Here is a 17,184-nt window from a genome sequence, read left to right as displayed (position 1 = left end):
CAAGCAATTCCTGCTTTAATGTTGATTTCTATACAATGAAAATCCTGCATTAACGATAAATAAGAATAGAACAAGAGTTTACCTAAAGAGAAAGAAAGGAAAAGGAAGAAGAAAGAAAATAAATTAATAAGGGAACATTGTAAAGATAATTAGCGGACAAGAATGTATCTAGCAAAAATGTACATTTTTAATTGGACAAGTGCTCAGCTGAATAAGTGAGAGCAAAAAGGCAAGTGTTATTTTTAATGAAGGCGGGAGGTTAATTAAAATTTGATCACCGGGAAGTACAGGTGACGAACTCCCAAGTAGCCAGAAGGAGTGCAGGTCTGATGAAGACACAGTTATTGTGTTGAAACTGTAGGTGGTTGTGCTTATTATATACTATTAACTAGCCTTAATCAATGTGTAGTGAAGGGCCGCGGTGGCTCAGTGGTAGAGCGTTCACCTCTGGTGCTTGGGGTCTCGGGTTCAAACCCTGCTCCCGCCAAGTGAACTTTGTAGTGGACAAACACCGTGTGCGTGGGTTTCCTCGGGGTTCTTCCGTTTCCTCCCACTTTCTTCATTCCACCATTTCATTCATTACTCATCATCACCGTCTCCTTTAGCCTAACCGGCATAACCGTGGGACGTAAAACTCAAAAATTTCATTTCATTTTTTTCAATGTGTAGTAATTACTTATATATATATATATACAGGGTGGGCCATTTTAATTAATCCACGGAAATATCTGAAAAATGATAAAACATAGAAGAAATGTTTGAAGTACACGTTATATATTGCTAAGGGGGAAAACCAATTCCGCCAAAAGTACCCCTCCTCGCCTCCCGTAAATGGGGGTAACGGGGGGTAACTTTGAAATGTCAAATGGGAACATGGGTCGAGTAATACCTCGTTCGAAAGGTCTTGGAAAACTAAGTAACGCTGTACCAAAAGATGTTCCATATTGTGCACCAGTTTCAAAATGGCCGCCATGAGATGGTTCGGAAACTTCAGCACCCGTAGTATGAAAACCATGGAAGGTAAATGAATAGAACAAAATTGAAATACGTAAATATCATAGGATGATCCCTGTGATCCCAGTGGCCTCCCTGAAGGGGTCTTGGGGGCTAACTTCAAAATTTCAATGTCCGACCGGACAACGGTTCGGGCGTACGCTTGACCTACCCAATGCTGTTTGGAAGGCAGACTTCATGGATAGAGAATTGGTGCACTGAGTTAATGCGGATGGCCACAGTTACATTTTGAGTAACTATTAGCGGCCTTTTGAGAACACTGCCATTTCACCTCAATCGTTTTCTCCTGCAAGATGTTTGATTTTGCAAGATTTATCGAACGAGGTACCACTCGACTCATGTTACTATTTGAAATTTTGAAGTTAGCTCCCAAGACCCCTTCAGGGAGACCACTGGGATCACAGGGATCATCCTATGATATTTACGTATTTCAATTTTGTTCCATTCATTTATCTTCCATGGTTTCCATACTACGGGTACTGGAGTTTCCGAACCATATCATGGCGGCCATTTTGAAACTGGTGCACAATATGAAACATCTTTTGGTACAGCGTTACTTAGTTTTCCAAGACCTTTCGAACGAGGTATTACTCTACCCATGTTCCCATTTGATATTTCAAAGTTACCCCCCGTTACCCCCATTTACGGGGGGCGAGGAGGGGTACTTTTGGCGGAATTGGTTTTCCCCCTTAGCAATATATAACGTGTACTTCAAACATTTCTTCTATGTTTTATCATTTTTCAAATATTTCCGTGGATTAATTAAAATGGCCCACCCTGTATATTGAACATTTAACAAATAAATGTAATTGCACATTTAACAAATAAATGCAATAAAATAAACTTTTCATTTTTAGAACACACGATAAAAGTTCCTATACATTTTCGCCCAGGACAACTACCTTTTGGACTTGAATCAAGTTTGAAAGGTAAGTAAAATATAAAATTATACCTTTGTACTTCATTTTATTTACATTAACCTAATTCATTTCACCGAAAGTTCTATTCTGCTTTTAGGATGACAAACGCGAACTAATGAATTTAAGGAATGTATTTTGACTAAGCTGAAGAAATGATTGTCCCAATATACTGTTAATGAAATTGATAATATGCTATATGTTATTTTTCCCATTAATAAAATATAAGGCTAGGGATAAATATTAAAAAAGATAATATAAATAAAAATATCTGTAACACTTGTTGACATGTAGACAGTTTTCAGTACCTGTAAACAGATAGAAGTTCTATAGCACTTTAACATAAATAATGATAGTCATTCTTAGAATCCGTGTAAGGAAGCAAACTACATAAAAATGTAAACTATAGCTAAGGTTAGACAAGGATGGAATAGGGAACAGTATACGTATTTCACATTTCTTTTACGAGAAGTTTCATTGTAGTGTGTGAAATATATTTTGAGGTCAAAATATCCTATATTTGGTTTTAAAGTGAAATGATATAATTAAATTTAAGAAACTAGCGTTTCTGTAATTTGTTTCATGAGTGTAAAACAATGTTAATTCATTAATGTTAATGATTTTTCAGACGTGAAACGCATCTTTTATCGCTACATTACTCATGGCCATCTTTTCAGCTCAGTAATCTTTTGATTGGTTTGATGCATCTTCCAACTCTTCCGTAGCCTGAACCAGACATTTCATTTCTGCATAATTTTCTTCCGTACATCTTGTATTAATGTTTAACACAACTCTCCAGTCTTCCCTATCCTGAGCTTTCTATTTCCGTGTACTTTTTCCACCCAGAACTTCGAACTGCATTGTGTTTTTTTAAGCAGCTTAAAAGGTGGAAATCTGCTTTCACTAAATCGGACGATTATAGAGGGTGAGATAAACACTCAAACTATTGATCCAAAGTAGTAAAGAATGTGACACTGACGGCGTGTGGTCTCATATTTTACAAGCATAAGCACATTAATCACATCAGAGCACATAGTCTCCTCAGAATTACTGGTTTCAGTTTTACGTGTGGATGACTGGAATAGGTTTTACTGTTAACATTATAGCCTATGGGCATGGAATGCTCAAGAAGGGGTCAATGTTGTACCAAAACAAAAGTGACACGACATTTCCAGCACACTATTGATACGCAGCTTCTTCAGTCTGGGAGACGAAAGATAATGCTATGCCATTTGTGTCTCGCTTAATTTCGGTTCATGAGATAAACCAAACTTTCATCTACAGTGACAATTGATCGAGGAAATGTCTCATTGCCAGGTCCATATGGCTTGAATGCTCTTTGCACATCTATAAAAGTATTCTTTGTGAAAGGTTTCCGAACCCACTTCACACATACTATAGTGAACCTCAGTGAGCCATAAGCAATACGATGAATTGATCCTTCACTTATCTTTATTCGTGAAGCCACTCCATACACAAAAGTAAGCCAAAGGTGTTTGCTGTATCCTCACTGAAAGGGTACCTGCACCCAGAGAATCTTCAACAATGCTGATATCCTGTTTAAACTTTTGAGTTAACTCGAAAGCTAGTGTCCAACGCATAAAATTGTCATAATACTGAACTGTCAGAGACGAAGAATATCTTTCGCTCTAATGCCTCTACTTAACAAAAATATCAAGATACTACGTTGCTATGGTTTAGAGCAATTCTCTAAGAATACTGTCGTCTTTCGCATCTATCTCTTAGTGTCTCGTGCTCAACGCTTGGTTGCTAGTACCAGAATGTTAGCACAAAATAAATATATAACAATGTCGATGGTATTTTAAATTTTTCATAGAACTTTTCAGGTTATATTTTAAATTAACTTTGTACGTTGATTACTTCTTTATATTACAGAACAATTGCCATTCACGCTACAACCATTCCAGTTTTCACCTAATGCGCAAGCCAGTGCCATTGCAATATCTAAAGGTAAGAGTGCCACCTTCCATATTTTCTTTTATCCACAATATAGAGTCAATCGCTCTCCTACTGTAGACAAAATTCAATTAATATATTGGAGGAAAACTGATGCTAAATACCCAATTATTAGAGGAAACAGTAGAGTTAAAAGGCTAATACTTGAGTAGTTGCTAATGGTAGCTGTAAGATACATATTTAATACTGGAGAGTTAAAAACTTTAGAATGTATCTGAAGAGGAGAAGTATATTTCTAGGTTACCAGAGAACAATGAAATTTTCGGATGGATTTTCTCTTCGGATCCAAGATAAAGTATTTTTATTCCTAGTAATACTGAATTTGCTATAACTGCAACAGGAAATTTAACTTGATTATTTTAAATAACGATATTAAAATAACTTTTATTTTACCAGTGAGTTTTCACTGGCTAATTCACTATTTGTCTTAGTCCACTTTGGAATTTTTGAAGAGATACAATTTTATGTCTTTCTTAGGAAATTATATAGTTTTATACTGTATTTTCAAGAAATTTTAGTTCTTGAAAAGGTTGCAATTTTTAGAATTAAATAATATTATTGTTTAAAATAATATTATTTGTAACTAAATAAACTGGCAAATACGAGAATTATTTGTCATTGTTTTTCAAGGATTCCGAGAACTTGTAAATAGTACAAGCTTGTTTTAAACAAATTCAAATATGAGATCTTATTTTAAAATTCCCAAACAAGAGAGGAGTTTAGAAACCCAAATATTGAAATTAAGTAAAATTCTTTTAAGTTTTTATGAGATAATGGATACTTAAATTTATTTTACACTATCTGAAATGTTCAAGGGAATAATAAAAATACGTCTTTACGTTTTAGTTTCATGTATTAAACACAATCAACTATAAAGTTTTCATATAACTTAACAAACGTACTGAAAATGAAAGTTTGCACAATTGTACTTGAGTTAGAACAGCGTGAATAATAAAGTTGAAAGAAATCAGAAATTTTGATACAGTTCAGGTGATTAACTTATGTGCAATGTTTCTCGGAAGTGCATAAATAACTCATTATTGACAAGGTGAGATCTATTATCAGGGCTGGGAATAGTTATATGCTGTAATATATATTTCTTACATTTTCATTTTCAGTGTGCAATGTGTGTGTGTAGTTTTAGTTTACATTGTTTCTTTCACATACGGTAGTATACAAAGATATGACCTCCTCTAATTTTTAGAAATATATAAGCTATAGTCTTAGAAATAGTGTTTCATGAAGGAATAGATAATTTGCCGAAACTGAAACGATATTATTTATTAGTTAATATATGCTTTAGTCAGAATTTGTCTTTTATTGTATACAAGAAGTTGCAAATTTAAAGTGAGTGGGATTTAGATGTGCTAGTCGTAACTATGTCGCAAAATAATGAGTTAGTTTTCTACATAGCAAAATCAATTTTAGTATTAATATAATTATTTTGTGTATTTTGTTTCAGAGGAAGGAAAAGATCTCCATAAACAAGAGCTATTGAATAACATTCCAGGTATGGCGATAAATCCTGTTCGAATACGACTAAGTTAAGTGTTTTCTGATTACTTAAAAGAAACAATTTCATTTACAGGATGAAAGATATTAGTGCTAAAATTAATTTTTGTTTCTCAGGAATGACACTGAAGAACCAAAAGAGAATTTTTAGAATCTTGATGTGTGTTTCAATAGACAGAAAATGGATCTTTAAACTAATAATGTATCTAAAGTCTGTTTCAGCAGAAACACAGATTTTAACAATTGTGCTTCACTTTTCAGTTTGCGTAGGAGAAACGAATAATTTTGTTCTTCATGTTACATTAATAACTTGATGATAGTTTTAATAGGGAACGAAATACACGTTTTGAAGTACTCCATGAATTTGGTGAATTTGTTTCTATGTACTGTATAATCGCGTAAAGTTTATATGGAAACTTCTAAGTATCCTTTTATTCATATTTTATTAACCAAATTACTGGACTAGATAACTTACTATTGTATTGTTTTACTTAAGAATCTGTACACCAATTTCCCATTGGATTTGAAGTTAAATATCACGTATGAAGTGACTATTTCGCTTCTTTTATGCATGCACAAGATGAACTGGTATAGAATTATCAGATTCTTCCAGTATTTTGTTGTCTGTTTTAATGGACTAAAGTGGATTTTGAAACTAATAACTTAAATAATTAAAATAAGCAATATTACACTGTCGAGTTTATTTACTGTAAAACAATATAATCTCTTGTTCCTCGTGGTGTATATCCACAAAATATTATCAGCACTTAGTTTGGTATTTCGTGAATGCATGCATATCATAGTTTTCTTTGTAAATTCGATTTCATAAATTCCTTGAACTTTCAGGTCATACATGCCCAATACAAGGTATGAGATTCAAAAAATATTGACATTGCGTACACTCAATTAATAGTATAAAATATATACATTACACGATAATAAATTAATCAAAAAACATCTAATTCAAAATTCTTTAAATAGAAGAATAACATTTTCTTTGAACATTTTAATAAATGTGAATTGTGCCTATTACAAAATTTTGATTTTACATTCATTAGTTTGTGCCAACGTTTCGAAAGTTACTTTAACAAATTTCGTACTAATAATTTTGGAAATAATGATACTTTGCATAATTTCGTTAGTTTCATCAGATTCTTCTCTTAAACTGCTTTACAGTAGATTTTGAGAAACGTTGGCGTAGTAGATGTGCAAGCAAATTAGAGAATGAATAATAACAATCAATAAATTCATTAGAATTTTTGTACATAAACATTTTAGAAAGTATATAATGCATACAAGTATTTAATACAAATAATTTTATAATTCAAAAATACATTTTTACTCTTCAAAATTACATACTTTCCGATGCATTAAATTATTAGATGATCTTTAAACAAATTACTTCTTTTTACATAAATACATGAATTAGAAATGGTGATTATTTTAATTAATTACCATTTTAAATTTTCATCTAACCACCAAAATTTGAATTTTTACTAATATTAATTGTGGATACTAAATTTTTGTTTTGTTATATGTTTCTGTGTAAGAACTTTCTTTAAAATTTATGCAATTGTCAATAACGTAAGATGGTTCATATATATATGTATTTTGTTAACAGGAATTATATTGTTTGGTATTCAACCACAACCTGGTAAATGAAAATTTGATTTTTATTAATATTTAAAATATTCTTAGTTTAGATAACTAATAAATTCCAGTATATTCTGTCAGCTTCAAGATAGTTTGCATGAAACAATAGATATTGAACATTTTCTGGATAGTCATTCCTTAGATGTCGGCAAATATAGGCATTTTTGAATGTCAAATACACATAATAAGTCTTATACGAAAAACGTTAATGAGATACCATTAACAAAATTTGAAAAATAAAAAAATAATTACTATTGAAACATTTCGAATCACTGTCGCTTTAAGATTAGGGCCACATCGCTGTCCAGCTTGCGGGTATCAAGTTAACCAACGTGGCCTGTATGGCCTTTCATGGATGGAAAGCATGGGTAGACGCTAGACACTCCTCTGTTAACGATATCATTTCATGAGACCTTACCACAGCTGGAATTCCTTCGATACGTGAACCGCAGGCTGTTGTCGTTCAACGACATTAGTTCCTTGGTGAGAGGCAAATCACTAGTATGGGACTTCACATGTTCAGATGCATTTGCTCATTCAAGTCTCCCTTTAGCTGTTATGAGCTGCTGGAGCTGTTGCTAGTCGTAGAGAGGTAGAAAAGCAGAGGAAATACAACAACCTCCTTACCAAATTTATTTTTGCTCCAATTGCCATCGAGAAAAGTTGTGCTTGGAGGTCCAGAAGCCTTAATTTTATTAGAGAAGTAGGCAGACGCAAAGTAGGCATTTCTATCGTTACTGGAGATGTGAGTTCAACATCTTTCCTAATGCAACGCATAAATATTGCGATCCATCGTGGCAATGTGTCGTCGGTTCTTGGCACATTATCACATGGAAAGGAACTAGATGAAGTGAACACTGAACATATATACAACTGGACGACATACTGTACAAATAAGGTCAATTATGTCAATGAAACCGAAGAATAGCAGAGGATCTACTGCGAAGGGAGAAGTCTCCTTCGCTATTTAAATGATAATAAAAATTATTTATAAAGTAATTATCACATGTCCTACTGAAATATTACTTTTCAGTCATACTGTGATATAGTGTCAAATTATGTGACAATTATAATAACTAAAATATTTTTATGTGGTAACAATTAAAATTTTGTCTGTGACAAAAAGAATAATGTTAAAAAGCTAGTTATTTCAAAATAAACTCTCATTTAAGTTATTAATTACGTGAAATATAACCCAGTTTCAATCTGATTGTTGTGGCAACACACAAAATGTCTCTCGTAGTTTTCTATGTGTTTTTGTTTTAACACTTACGAAAATTATTATTATTTGTAGATAATGCACATTTGTTTATTCATATTTTAAAATTAGTTATATGATCGTTTTTGAAAACAAAGAGCGGAGATATACTACAATATCGTTGAGTAAAATGAACTATAATAGTTAGTTTAGATTTAATTTTCCTAAAAACCTAGCCATTTTTCAAGATTTAAGTTTAATGAGATCGAGTACAGAGAACTGAGCAATTTAATAGGATCTTCACCATTATTGTACTACACATTTTTCACCTGCTAACCAAGTTATTGACAATACTGTATATTAAATTAAACTTGCACTGGTTAGAGCACAAAAAGCTGTCGAAAGCGTTCTTAATAAACTTATATACTGTGAATTTTTCTTGTAGTGTTGTAAACAATAATCGAAAAGCTTTGTATTAGATATAAGACGCATAAGGTAGGACGTACGAATTAATGTTCTTGAGTTTTGTCGTGCACCTTGTGATGCATGCAACGTGACTTAATATGATACATCATTACACTTTCTCTGTCAGCAAGTACAATAAGCGAAGTTCAACTTGTATTGGACAATAGAATTCAGAGATTATTGGTTTACAAATTTTAAAAATATAATGAATCGCAGCATGCCATCCATACCAAATGAATTTCAGTATGTTTTTCCTCGTTAAAATTTGAGCTATTCGATTGTTTACAGTTCTAATCATTGATATTTCCAAGCATATTTTTAATACAATATCCACTTTGAATTACTTGTGTAACTAACTAATTTAGGAAAGCGTTTCTGTTGATCTGCAGCTCAAAAACTGAACACAAGGTGTCAACACGTTGCTATTTCTTGTCCTCAGTCGAAATAATTTTGCCATTTTCGTTTTATGCACATATCGGAAAAATTACTTATTTTATGCCTGCAATTTTATTTATTATCTGTCACGGATAGCCGATTATTATTATTACTACTACACGAATATTTATTTCATAAACAATTGAAGCCCTATCGGATCTTGGAGATTACTGTAAAAGAAAGTCTCTCTTGAGATATGTCAAAGCATGCTTAGCATGTCCTTAATTCATTGCTATCAGGCAGGATTCACGAATGTCAGTTGTCAAAATTTTCAGTTTTAACATAAAATGTCATACATAATATATATTTAGAACTTACTAGATTATTTGCACTTTTCAAACCATAAATCACATCAATGTGTTTTGATTGTGATATACGAAGACACGTACTTAGTTTTCATATGTGGTTTGCTATGGTGCAAGTAGGTCGTGTAAACATAATTTCTAGAAAATGACAAATTTTACCAATGGTCTGTAGCAGAGTAAGGTTAAAATACATTTTGTCATTTTTTACACTACTTAAATGACAGACATTCGTTTATCAACTGTTGCTGTTTTGACGTTTCCTGGAATTAATGTCTATTATATACTCAGAAAAATCTTAAATGATTCCCTAATTATTGTATTTTCGGCCGCCGAATACGGACTTAACGAATTGAGGTCCAGCCATTTAATACTCATTAAGAAATTTCCTATTTTGCAGTTTCTCCGGTTCTTGGAACTCAACCTACTTACACCGAAGGTACGATATATCGATGATATAATGATGAATTGTATAAGAGGTTTCTGTTATTGCAAATAAATTTCATATATAAATGAATAATACATTATCGTATCAGATCTTCGTACATCATCGTATAGAAATTCCAGATAAGTTTGAATTTTCGAGATGTCTTGAGACTTACTATTGAATTTAAAATTTTAAAATGTTTGTACTAATTTATATATTCTGTTTTAATACGTCTAACAAAACCTTTTTGAAATGAAACAAATACAAATGTTGATCTTAAACTTTTTGAAATAAAACAACTACAAATTTTGATCTTAAACGTTTTGAAATAAGACAAAAATAAATTTTGAGCTTAAACGTTTAGAAATAAATCAAACAGAAATTTTGATCTTAAACGTTATGGAATAAACCAAATACAAATTTTGATCTTAAACTTTTTGAAATAAAAGAAACACAAATTTTGATCTTAAACTTTTTGAAATAAATCAAATACAAATTTTGATCTTAATGATTAGAGCATAAAGAGAACAAAATATTTAAAAAAATGTTATAAGATCAAAGAAACAGAACACCATTTATAAAAGACTCCGATTAATACGGGAATATATCAAGTATGCTGTGGTATGAGTTGAAGTCTCTGTATATTAACTATAATTTTGTTGCTTTTATTTTAAATAAGCAACGATAACAAAGATAGGTTTTGTTTATAGACATTATCTTGATCAATTTGGAAGAAATGTTTATCGTTTAATACATAATTTAAGTTGTCTGTAATATCAAAATACTATAAAGTAAATTTTCTCGATTGCCTAAAATATTTTTCATCTCTTGATTATGCGATAACTGTGATGTTAAAATATTTGGTCATGGTAATTATATTTATCACAAGATGGTATTTTCTCAGACTGTGGAGATATGCAATCTTATCTATTCATCAGATTATATATCTCTCTCCATCTGAGATATCATTATTTGAAAGTAAGTTCCAATTACTTATTCTAATAAACATTTTCCTTTTACTTTGTAGAGTTGACTTTTAAGCGGTCTAAACTCTGATTTTATTTTTCTTTTAATTAGGCACTGCACCATCTGTTCCTACAGCTTCCATAACAGGGTTTACTGGAGGTTAGTTTACAGCAAATTTTCGATTTTGCAAGTCACAAACAATATGATTTTAAATAAAATGTTATTTAACAGTATATGTTGAAAATGAATACTCACACTTTAAAATGTAGCTGATTTTCGTTTAAAAAAGAGGTTAGGGAAATTTGTATTGAAGACATAAATCATAAAAAGCAGTAAGATACTAATCAGAAGTAACGTGACAAAGCGGACAAAGCAAAAAATTTAAGAAAATTATTATTAAATATAAGGTAATGTTCATACCGAAAGTATGCGTTATCAACATTTAATTAAATTTAATAACTCATGGATTGTCCCTGGATCTAATAATAACTTATTCATTATTTTATTTAATAATAATAATTTAGTGTCAATATTTAGTTAGAACTGAAACACAAATTCTGGACTAATGCTCTTAAACTCATTTTTGTAAAACAATTTTAATTATTGTAATCAATTATTCAAAAAATAATTTTATGAATATTATTAATTAAGCTTCTGACACAGGTTATAATAATAATTGTCAGTTTGGTGTGTATGTAGTTGTAGGTGAACGTATATATAATTTCAAGCAGTAGAAGACATGTCGAAGAAGTATTTAACATACATCTTTCAAGCACTCAAATAAAATAAATGCTCTGCAATAGTTATTGTGAAGATAAACATTAATGGAAATTAAACGATATATTTAACTTTAATGTCCGATCATTCCCCTTTTATGTCCCCTTTTATCATTCCCCATTTAATGTCCCTTAGGTTAAGGAAGACGATGATTAAGGCAAGTGAATGATGATGGAAAAATTCGTGGACTGTGGGAGGAAACGGGAGCACTGTTAGAAAACCGACGGACACGATTATGTCTACCAGAAACTTACTTGGCTGGAGTCCAACAATGTATCCCACTTATCAAAAATAAGCATTCTATGATTGAGTTACCGTGCCACCATAAACATTAAAAGAAATTTCATTTAATTCTGCGATTACATACATGTAGGCCTCTAAACTGACTTAAAATGTTTTAACATTATTGATTATATTATATAGACGTGAACAACACCATATGTCTTCGGGAATGAAATCTTTCATGAAAACGTAAAAGAAATATAGACTATCGTGGGTACAAAAAATTATCAGAATGTGGTCAGCCGAAGAAACCGGAAGCCGAAAATTTGTCAGAACAGTATAAAAAAGGTCATATTGAAAAATAAATATCGGATAAATTTCGGGTAAAGGAAAATTGTAATTATTTCTGCCTACATGCCATTACTGTACCTGTTGATATGAAATGTGAGCCAGCTTTTAGTTCCTGATTTATCATTTTACGATTTTAAAAGACCTTATGAATTCTTTCTATGCTTCAAGACTAACTCGCCACCCCCCTATTCTACATATATTGGCAGATTAATGAAATGTAAGATCCAATTAAGCACTGTGTTCTTTGCGTCCGACATTTTCTTTCCAAATTTTCTCTTTTTCCTTTTCATTCCACGCAATTTTAGTCGGCCTTTATATACCCATATTGGTCTTTTGTAGTAGCTTTTCTTGTAAATTTTAATGTTCCAAAAATATTGGTGTTATTCCCAAACCCGTGAAATATACACGATAATTAGAGCTGGTAATTCAAATCATGTTTACTTAAGTTATTATAATAACTATGTTATTTAAATGATGTGATATCAATATATTACAGAATTGTAGAATAAACATTGTAGTTACATATCATATCTAATATAATAAAATAAAATATGACTGGAATTGTTTAAAAAAGTATTCAAAGTTTGAATAATGTAAAAGTGCTATTACAAATATTAACATTATTAATGTTTGTAGTAAAATAACGCATATATAATGGGGCCACGGTTGCTCAGTGGTAGAGTGTGCACCCGTGGTGCACGGGGTCCTTGATTCGATTCCTACTCGCGCAGAGAAGTTTGTAGTGGACAAACACAGTGTGCGTGTGTCTTCTCGGGGTTCTCCCGCTTCCTTCCACTTTCTTCATTCCATTATTTCATGCATTTCTCATCATCACCGCCTCCTTTAGCCTAACCGGCATAACCTTGGGACATAAAACTTTCATTTCAGTTTCAACGTTTATTTAAAATTTCGACTAATTCTGAGTTAATTGGAAAAATTTTCCCATGTTACTGAAAATGATTAAAATAAAGTCAATGCAATTAAGTAAAGTTCAAACAGAAAGAAAAATAGAAAGCTGTAAGATTTCTTATTTTAAATATGTAGAAATAAATTTTCAAATTTCATACACAGACAGACAATCATGTCACTTTCTGAATTTAAAATATGCTTGTGGTTCTGTTGATAGCTTTCATCACACTTGATATAACTACTCACGCATTACCCAACAACTAAGCTATATTGACATTTTTGTGTAATAGAAAAAAAGTTCCATGTATATTAACATTATATTGTAGTATAGTGTTGTTACAATTTATAATTGAAAAATTCACAATGCACTTCATTACCAAATATCACAGTATACATTTACAAATTGGAAGAGATTGAAAACACACTTACAACTTTCTTGTAAAAATGTATAATACACAGTTTGAGACAATCTTTTTTTCTTATATTACACTACTTCACAATATATTTCTTTCTTTCAGCTGATAATATGTCCAACATGATATGTAAGTAATTTCGATTAACAAAAATGTGTTTGTTCATTTACATAATAACATAGGAGGTTATGTGCGAAAATTATGTTCTTTTATTATAATCGTGAACTTGAAAGTCATACAGAGTTACTGATAAATTCATTTCATAAAGGAATATTTACTTTGAAATAAATAGAAAAGGAGGACGGCTTCCGTTGTTGTATCTTAGTTTATATCAACGTGGAAGATCCAGATTCGAAGGAGCTTATGTGGTTCGAACTCGACATTGAGCTGTAGGTTCAAGTCTCATATAACCTCATTGCTAAAAGAGAAGCTAAAACTCAAAATCAACCAGTCATAGGATTAGACATGTATATCTTTCTGGATTTTCTAAGTTTCCTATATTGTCAAGTATGATTCCAGTACAGCATATTTTTAGAGTTTGAAACAAATAAAGTATATTACATTGAAAGTTTTAATAAGTAAATACATCATCATTATTATTATTATTATTATTATTATTATTATTATTATTATTATTATTATTATTATTATTATTATTATTATTATTATTATTTTAAACGAATTTTACACGTTATGTTATTGTATTTGCTGTATAGAATACTTTTATAAATCACGTAAACAAGTGTAAATGAAAGTGGATTACAAATCTATATATATTTATATCCGAATGAACTTGCAAATGTAAAGATCTCATACTTATTTTGGAAAGTAATTACTTAATTTGCTTTAACTTTAAATAAATTTCAATATATATTTCATGCAATTAATTTCATATCTAGTAGAAAATTTAATTTATCTTTTTGCAGCACAATTATCTTCTCTTCTTAGTTTTGCACAGAAAAATATCACTGACCGTAAGGAAATTCTTTTATAATTTTAAATAGAATTAAAATTTTAATGTATCAGAGGAATTATTTGCAGACTTAAGGACAAAATGGTTATGACAGAAAATATAACCTCAAAAACTGATCATGTATAACATACAGGGGATGAATAAAAATATGGGAACACCTGCTATAATAGAGGTAGCCATTTCAGACACGATTTGCTTCTGAATGGTAAGTGTCGCTGTGGACACCGGCATATCCTGTGAGCATACAATCTGGCCAACCAAACAGATGGCTCAGTTACAGTTCAGCGACTGGTCTGTGTAGGTTATTGTCAATCATATCTGAGCTGACAGACTTTCAAAGTGGGCAAATTGTTGGTACGCATATGGTGGGAGCATCCGTGACGAAAATAGCGGAAATGCTTGGTGTATCAAAAGGCAAAGTCTTGAAGATCATGACTGCCTACGAGTGTTCCGGGAAAACTGCATCAGCGAAGCATGATCTTGGACGCAATTGCGTTGCATGACAGAGACAGACGCACGTTGGGTAGGATTATGACCAAGCAGATTATCATGGCGCCAAATGTCACAGCTGTGCTGAATATAATGCTTACAAACCCTGTTAGAGTCAAACAGTAAGAAAGGATCTCCACAAGCAGAGTGTTTATAGCAGATCTGCAATTCCCAACCCACTCGTGACTGTTGGCCATGCTATTATACAGAGACAATGGTGCAATGCCCATAAAAATTGGACAATGGAGCAGTGAAAGACTGTCATATGGTCGGATGAGTCTTCCTTCACATTGATTGCAACTGCTGGCCCATTTTACCTGTGGAGAAAACGCCAGCGCAAGAGTACGATGCTGATTGTCTGTTACCACGAGTGAAGCATGGCTATGATTCAAGGTGATATAGGGAGTTTTATCCTGGCATTCTGCCAGACCCATCAATCACCCTGCATGGACATATCACCATCAAGGACTACGTAACCATATTGAGTGACCAACTGCATTCCATGATGCAAACTTTGTTCCCAGATGGTAATGCCGTATTTCAAGATGACAGAGGCCCTGCTCATACAGCTGACATAGTCCAGGACTTTTTTGATGAGCACGAATATGAAGTATCACATCTGCTATGACCTCCACAATCACCAGACCTCAATATCATTGAGCCCTTGTCGTCAGACTTGGAGATCAAGGTGCAAGCCCGCTACCCACCACCGTCATCTCTACAACAAATTGCAATTGCTTTGGCTGAAAAATGGTACATCATCCCTTTCACAACCATACACTACCTGTATTTCTTCATTCTCCGTCGACGCAGGCCGTTCTGCGTGAATAAGGTGGTCTTACGCAGTATTAATAAAGGTAATGTGAATTTTTTCAGATGTTTCCATATTTTGTTCACCCCTGTATATATATATATATATATATATATATATATATATATATATGATCATATATAGCAGTTAAGCATGCAATAAATAATTGTACCGAAGAAATAAAAAAAATAATTAACTATGTGTCAGTAATTTAGCTTTCAATATAATGCACAAGTATCCTATCATAATTAACTCAATGGTCATAGGAGCAGTATTAGGAACGTGAGTACTCTAAAGAGAAAATTTTTCAAGTTGATTTGATATTATTGAAGTTTAAACACATTTTAGTAGTTATTAGTCTTGATTATTTAAATTTTCTAGTTTCTGGCTTACCATCTGTCGACAGTATTTGGATGCCTGCTTCAGGTACTGTTCTTTCTATTTTCTTTCTGTCAGAAGGTAACCCGTTCTAATGACCTAAATTGAAAATGAATAACAGCTGGAGTAGTGGATTTTTTTTTATTGAAAATGAAAGCATAATCATCAGTGTTCTTACAACAAAACAAGAAAAAAAGTTCATATGGACCTGTGGTCAGAAATGTATAGATTCGGAGTTATAGAGTGCCAGAAATGTAAAAAAATGAGCATTAAAAGTCCATAGTTCTAGTACTATAGGAACGATTGTAGTCGGCTGAGGAACTAGTATGTGAACTATCCAAATACATATCTCTCAGAAGTTCCGGTATTTGCACAATCATTTTTAGATAGGCTCTTTGGCAGTACTTGGTCATTCTCCACCTACTTCTCTTAAATTGGTGTGCGAGTACAGGAGCGTTCTTAAACACGGATAATAGGATAGTTCACATTCAGTTCTCCAGTGATGTCTTGGCCCGACTATGATAGGCCCCATAGTAGTGGAGCTATAAACTTTTAAATTTCACTTGTTTCACGTTTTCAGCCCTATAACTCCAAAACTATCCAGTTTTAAGCACAGGTCCATATAAACTTTTCTTCTTATTGTGATGTGCAGAATTAGTTCCAAAATATTGTGACTCATTTTTGTAACACTCTATATTTTTCAATATGATGTCTTGATTAGTTCGTTAATTTTGTTATTGTATTTTAAGTAAGTTTTAAATGTTGTCTGCGACATTTAGATGGCTTGAGAACATATAAAATCAATAGATATGTACTGAAACTTCCTTAAATATTTCAGATTTATCTCGTATGTATATAGAGGCGTAGTTGAATATTTCTTAGTAGAAGATAGTACAATATTTAGTTTATCCACAATTAATGTACATTCTTTAAAATAATGCAAAAAGTTTTCACACAGAATTCATTTCACATTGCTTTAACACGTTCAACCCGAA

At 32.0% G+C, this 17,184-nt stretch overlaps 1 protein-coding gene across 1 annotated transcript in view; it reads left to right on the top strand.

The window, feature by feature from the left end:
• Positions 1-17,184, top strand: part of LOC145692677 (uncharacterized) — a 1,521,027-nt gene that overhangs the window by 320,162 nt on the left and 1,183,681 nt on the right. Inside the window, exons 65-73 of the mRNA XM_081768059.1 lie at positions 1,872-1,943; positions 3,828-3,902; positions 5,371-5,418; positions 6,267-6,287; positions 7,042-7,074; positions 9,874-9,912; positions 10,978-11,025; positions 13,644-13,667; positions 16,193-16,237. Of these exons, the coding sequence (XP_081624185.1) occupies positions 1,872-1,943; positions 3,828-3,902; positions 5,371-5,418; positions 6,267-6,287; positions 7,042-7,074; positions 9,874-9,912; positions 10,978-11,025; positions 13,644-13,667; positions 16,193-16,237 (405 nt within the window). The remainder of the gene's footprint in view (positions 1-1,871; positions 1,944-3,827; positions 3,903-5,370; positions 5,419-6,266; positions 6,288-7,041; positions 7,075-9,873; positions 9,913-10,977; positions 11,026-13,643; positions 13,668-16,192; positions 16,238-17,184) is intronic.

This window comes from Thermobia domestica, chromosome 8, assembly GCF_964235325.1.
Source record: "Thermobia domestica chromosome 8, izTheDome1.hap1.1, whole genome shotgun sequence".
NCBI lineage: Eukaryota > Metazoa > Arthropoda > Insecta > Zygentoma > Lepismatidae > Thermobia > Thermobia domestica.
The sequence above is the reverse complement of the archived record's forward strand: the minus strand, read 5'-3'. Positions and strand labels throughout refer to the sequence as shown.